We start from the raw sequence: 6,143 nt of genomic DNA, 5'->3' as shown, positions 1-6,143 counted from the left end.
TTTTTTCAATTGGCTTTTTTATATTTATAAAAGAATAACCTTAATGTTTTTAAAAAAGCAATACACAACACAAAAGCAGAGGAAATATCAGTTCTGACCTCTGGACACACGTGGATGCCACTCCAGCTGGGGGCTTCTGGCTCCAGCAGGGTGGGACACTGTCAGCCCCAGCAGCCTCTCCAAGTCCCTTCCTCAGTCCCAGTTTCTTGGCACCCCGCCCTGGGAAGACGGAGGTGCGGGAGAGCTGCGAACCTGAGGTACATGGCGTTGGTGGCCTTCTACATGGGGTTGATGGGGTCCTCATAGCTGATCTCTGCTGCACGGGCTCACTCCTGGGCCATGTGTGCGCCCTGCACCAGCTTGGCCCCAAAATACCAGCCTTCATGGCAAGCCAGCTCCATGTCCAGGGTCACATTGTCATAGGCATCCTGTGGGACTAGGGCCAAAATCGCAGGGAGCCTGGGCAAGCCAAAGCGACAGCAGGATGGGGCCTTCCTGGGCCCATGTGCCCCCAGGTGCAGTCACCAGAGTTGGGCAGCAGCTGCCTGGGTTGGTGCAGATCAGGGCATCTGGAGCAGATGTGGTTGAGGATGGGCCTCCAACCTCTGTCCCCAAGGAGAAATGGCAGTGGAGATGTCTGCAGCATGCTATGTGGCCGGTGGACAGCCCTGTGGGGGCAGCCCAGGCATCAGTAGCGATCACATGCTCTAGACTCCCAGGCTGACTGTGGAAGGGGTGTGTACTGGGGACTCCTGCCTGGACACCTCCCCATGCCATCCTGTGTCCTCCAGGCACCTGGCTCACCCCTGAGAGCTCTGGACCTGCTAACGTCCCTAAGAAGCTTGGGGTCCTCAGGCTGGGCTGGGGGTCCTGCCTTGAATTACCCCTGGGCTCCCTGAATACATGCGACATCCTGGGTGAGTCATTTCAGGAAGGGCCCAAAGAGGGGTACTGAACTGAAAACGAGCTTGAGGAAACGGTCATGTGAAGCCTTCCAAGTTGGGGGTGTCGGGCACATCTAGTGGATCCTCATAAAGATTGTTGTCCTCCTCCTGCACATTAAATACTCTTGGCTGGTTCTCAGAAGAGGAGGGGCTGCAGGCAGCAGGCATCAGCGGTGGCCTTTCTTCCTACTTCGAGGCAGTCACCCCAGCCTCAACCTCCTCCTCAGGCCTGGCTGTGGCCACCACCCAAGGGCCTCTTTCCTGGACCCTGGGATCCGCCCTGGTGAGCTGTGCTGCCGAAGACCCCAACAGCCCTTCGGGGGCATGGCCCACTCTCTCCTCCATCCCATCAGCTCCCTGGCAGGTGCTTAGCATTGAACCAGGAAGATACCATGGAGCTCAGATGAGAGGAGCCCTTCCTGTGGCCGGTCTCCAAGCCCCTAGGCAGGAAGGGGCTGGGTGGGAGCTGACCTTGAGGTAGCACTGGTGAGTGTTGAAGATGAGTGGCCTCTCCACATTGAACCTGTGCTGCTTCTCTAGCATCAGGCAGCTGATGGCCAGCTGGAAGTAGATCTGCTCAGCATCCACCAGTAGCTGCACATCCACTTCTGTGGCTTTCTGAGAGGCACAAGGGGAGGGGGAGTTGGAGCACAGCTGTTGCTCGAGGCAGGTGCCCTCCTCTGCATGAGTCCCAGGTCCCCAGGGCCCCAGCCCTCTGCCTGAGCAGGGCAGCTCACATTGGTCAGGATACCCATCTGCTGCAGCATCCTTGTCATCTGCAGCTCCTCTTCCTCAGTAAACTGGAACAGCAGGGGCTTCAACTATCCTGTCTAGGAGTGCAGCACACAGTCAGGCCACAGCAAAGGCTAGAAAGTGCCACCCCGGGGCCCAGACTAAACCTCTCTCACTGTTCCCAGCCCACAGGAACCCTCTTACCACCCCCATGCAGAGCTGGGAGGGAAGGCCAGTGTGACACGGCAACACAATGTCCTGCAAACCCCAACCCAGCCAGTGCACTGCCCTACGTGGGGCCTGGTGGCACCATGACGGAGCTCAGTGCCAATGCCAGTGGGCCTCAGGCTCAGTCCAGGCCTGCACCCCAAAGTTGTACTCTAACAGCCTCCCCAGTTCCCACCGAGGCCCCACCATTGTGGGAGGGCCCCTGCAGCTCCCGTGTGACACTGTGGAAACGAATACTGATCACCCAATTATCAAACAGAAGGGTTCCATCCAGATCAGGGAGAGGGCCCAGGAGGAAGAACCCCTGGCTACAGGCAGACAGGACGGCCGTGCAGCACTCACTGACACATGGCTGGAGACCAGGGCACCCTCCAGGATGAGGCCTTCAAGGAGCTGGTGCTCAGAGGCCATGGGGACCCATCCCACAGGGTCCCTGCAGCACAGGGCCTACCGCTCACCCCTTTGCTGGCCCCAACAGCCTTGTCTCACTGGGCACAAACAGTACCTCTAGATCCCTTGCTGCACTATGCTAATGTCTCCAACAGCTGGTGGCCTTGTTGCACCCCAAGGCTCTGGGTCAGTAGCTCTAAGTTTGAGGCTGGGCCCTTAGTGAACCAGGGCTAGATGTCTGATGGAAAGCTGCCTCTGCAGAGTGTCTTCTGAAGGTGATTCTGTTCGTTCTTTCAATCCCTTCTTAGGTTGTTCTTTCAAGCAGTCTGCCAGTTCCTGGGCACACTCCCACAGGCAGAGAAGTCTCATTCCTCTCCCCCCAGCATACAGGCTGGCCTGGTGACTTGCTTCTAACAAACAGACTTGGCAGAAAAACACCGTGTGACTCCTGAGGTGAGGCAGGAAAAGGTAACCCAGCTTCTGCCTGGCTCTCATGTCTCAGGTGACACTGGCCTTTAGAACACAGCTGCCATGTTGAAAGCCCAAGCCACAGCCAGCACCAACTTTCAGACATGTAAATGGGCACCTCCACCAGGACCCAGGCCCACCACTCTGTGAGCACCGCTACCCAGGAGACCCCAAGGGAGGACTGCCCAGCCAAGTGCTGTCAACCACAGAACCACGAGGGAGAAGCAGAGTGACAGTTGCCATCTCAGGCCTCTGGTTTGGGGTGACCTGGTGCACAAGGACAGATGAGTTGGGGAAGGTCCCCAGATACCCTCTCCTTGTGGTACCTTAAGGCTCTGCATGGGTCTCTGTCCCACCATGCCTTATGTGGACATTAGTGGGTTTGTCTTCTTCCCCGTGGACCATAGGGACTCTGTGGGGCCAGAGTGTGCAGTGATCTTGGTCATGTTATGCTCCCAGGGTGGGCAACAAGAGACACTCAGGGCACGCTGAGTTCCCTTCTTAGTTCAGCACCCTGCTGAGCTGGGCCTCACGGAGGAGCGGAGGTGTCACCTGTGCGTTAGGGACCATCAGGTGCTTGGAGAGCTTGGTCCTGCTGTCGATGAGGCTGCTCCAGTCCTGCAGGTACACGGTGCTGTGGGAGGAGGTGCATCAGCAGAGTGGGTGACCCCACCTGTGGGTGCTAGGGTCTGGTGGAGGATCCAGGCCCAAACCAGTCCGTTCACCAACCACCACAAAACCCACCTTGGTGTGCATTTTTAAGACAGAAAAAATGTAAATGTTGTTATCTGTTTAAAAATTTCAAACCAGTGGCATGCAGTGGCTCAAACTTGTAATCCCAGCACTTTGGGAGGCTATGGTGGGCAGATCCCTTGAGCCCAGGAGTTTGAAAACAGCCTAGGCAACATGGTGAGACCTGGTCTTTATGAAAATACATTCATTTAAAAAATTTAAAACCAAAACAAAGAGTCCTGCATCTACGCAGCTATGAAAACTCTGAGTACCCTAGGGCTGTTTTGAGCTTGTGGAGAGGCCGAGCAGAGGCAGCCAGGCCAGAGGTGGACACTGCTCCAGGGAACCAGGGTGGACACAGTGGGCAAGGCTGACAGTGTGTGAGGGGATGGCTCACTGAAGCACCACCCTGTCACCTCCCACTTCAATTGGGGGTCCTAGTGACTTTGGTCCCATTCCTTGCCCACAGGATGGGATGTGGGGCTCTGACCCTTCACCTGCCAGCTTGAGCTCCAGGGAGGGCTGAGAGTGCCATCTTTGCTCTAGACCCAGATAATTCTAGAAGCCCTCTCTGGGGTCTCTACTGGCCCTATGTCTACCCTGCCCAGCCCAGGCCCAGTCTCTGGGACTCTAAGGCCGTCAACTCCTGCTGTGTGAAAAGGAGTTCCTTCAGCACTGTCATCCCCAAGGCCCACCCTCTCAGGCAGGGCAGCCAGGACTGGAAGATGCTGCTGGGGTTCTGCTGGAACCATGGCTGATGGTCACATCCTCTCAGCCTGGGGGCTGCTCTCACCCAGACACTCCCAGGGTCTCTGCTGTGAACCAGTCCTCAATCTCAGCCCTGGATGTGATGCCCACCTTTGTGATGCTTTCCTTGAGAAGTGAGAAGGCCTGGATCAGCCCCATTCACTCACATTTTATCCTTCCCCCAATCCACTGGCCTTGGGTGCTATTTTTGGCTTTATTTATTGATAGAATAAGATCCATTTCTGGTTTCTTCCTACTGCATAGACAGGTCTATTCCCGCTCTGATGCTGATGCACGCCCACTCCCTGCCGGACTGGCTCCCCAGCCCTCCCACCAACATCTCCTCTCTCTGCTCAGAGTCCCTCAGACCTCCTCTTCCTCCCCAGGCCAACCCCAGGAGTTTGGAGTGAGCCCCATGCCCTGGATGAGTTCCCAGAACTACCTCAGACCACTGCCCGCCATTCCCCACTGTGGGCCCCCCACAGTGCTCATGCCCTCACAAGCCCCAGGAAAGGACAAGGGGGGGCTGTCCCACCTGCAGCACCACCACCTCCAGCTTGGTGTCTGTAGCAGCCAGGCTCACCTGCCCTTGCTCCGCAGCCATTTGGTGAAAGAAGCATCTCCACTTGGTCAGCCTGTCTGAGAACTGCAGCTGCAAATGCAGGCCTGAATGCCATCTGCACACACCCCCTGCCCGCCCCAGTCCCCCACATGGCCCCTGTGGCAAGCTCAGGCCTCTAAGGCATGGGCACCTGCACTTTTAGTGGATGCTCACAGCTTCCCTGAGGACTCGCCCAGCACCAGACTCTACAGGTGAAAGCTTACAGCCCCTACCGGAAGCTGGGGTCTCCCCAGTGCCATGAGCTTAATGGCTGAGAAGCCATCATCACTGGCTGCACCTGTCAGAAGCCACAGGAAAAGCCTTGAGGGCCCTGAGAAGTGCATGGAGGTAGTGCAGGGTGGGACTGGGAGGGCTGGGGCCTGGCCAGCCTGCAGCAGGCTCCTGGCCCCACCCCACACTGCCCATGAAGGCCTCACACTTGGCACTCCAGAGGCCCCGTGGAGATGGGAGGGGGCTCTCTGGCGGGATTTGTGTTTGCCATGGAGGTGTGGGACAGCAGTGGGCACAGACACTGCCTGTCCCCTGCTGAGCAGCCCCCACAGGGTCCCTGCCTCAGTTTCCCCCTGTGACACCAGCACTTCAGGCTGCTCACATGTGGGTCACAGGACCCAGAAACACCAGGCATATCTAAGACAGAAACATCCCAGCGGGGAGCCCTTGCTCAGGCCTCCTCCCCAGAGCCGGGCCCTCCCAGGAAGCTCTGATGCAAGTGCAGGCTCCTGTCCCTCTGGGCAGCCAGCCCTGCAGTCCCACCCTGTCCTCCAGGCCAGCCCTCCTGCAGCATTCTTGCCCCTGACATTTCTTTCCAAGCAGCACCAGAAATATTCCTTTAAAGTGAAAGCAGATCTTACCATCTCATCATGTTTAACACCACCCCAAAGGAACATCTGCTTCTGTAGGACCTTCTCCTTCAGTCTGCCCTGGCAGAACAGAAAATGGGTGAGGAAAAGACACCCCTCACCCTGATGGTCCAGCATTCAGCTGGCCACTCTGACCCCCTCCCCAGTCAGGAGGTGGCTTCTGAGCACTGCTCAGAAAGGCCAGGTGCAGTAGCATGTATCTGTAATCCCAGCACTTTGGGAGTCCGAAGTGGAAGGTTTGCTTGAGCCCAGGAGTTTGAGACCAGCCTAGACAACACAGCGAAACACCATCTCTACAAAAAATATGAAAATTAGCTGGGTGTGGTAGTGTGAGTCTATAATCACAGCACTTTGGGAGGCATGGCGGGGTGATCACTTAAGCCCAGGAGTTCCGGGCCAGCCAGGGCAACATACTGAGAC

The 6,143-nt window shown here is 57.0% G+C and overlaps 1 protein-coding gene across 1 annotated transcript; it reads right to left on the bottom strand.

Moving 5' to 3' along the window:
• Positions 1-2,162: 2,162 nt before the first annotated feature.
• LOC116547140 (proline dehydrogenase 1, mitochondrial-like) lies at positions 2,163-5,775 on the bottom strand. Its single transcript, XM_032273190.1, has 5 exons — positions 5,076-5,775; positions 4,777-4,893; positions 4,288-4,367; positions 3,315-3,396; positions 2,163-3,174 (listed from the first exon to the last, which is right to left on the bottom strand). Exons 1-5 carry the CDS (start codon positions 5,184-5,186, stop codon positions 3,136-3,138), a joined length of 429 nt encoding a protein of 142 aa, XP_032129081.1. The 5' UTR covers positions 5,187-5,775; the 3' UTR covers positions 2,163-3,135.
• Between the last annotated feature and the right edge of the window lie 368 nt (positions 5,776-6,143).

Source organism: Sapajus apella, unplaced genomic scaffold (genome assembly GCF_009761245.1).
Source record: "Sapajus apella isolate SASKATOON/1434 unplaced genomic scaffold, GSC_monkey_1.0 scaffold2196, whole genome shotgun sequence".
NCBI classification, from domain to species: Eukaryota; Metazoa; Chordata; class Mammalia; order Primates; family Cebidae; genus Sapajus; species Sapajus apella.
The sequence above is the reverse complement of the archived record's forward strand: the minus strand, read 5'-3'. Positions and strand labels throughout refer to the sequence as shown.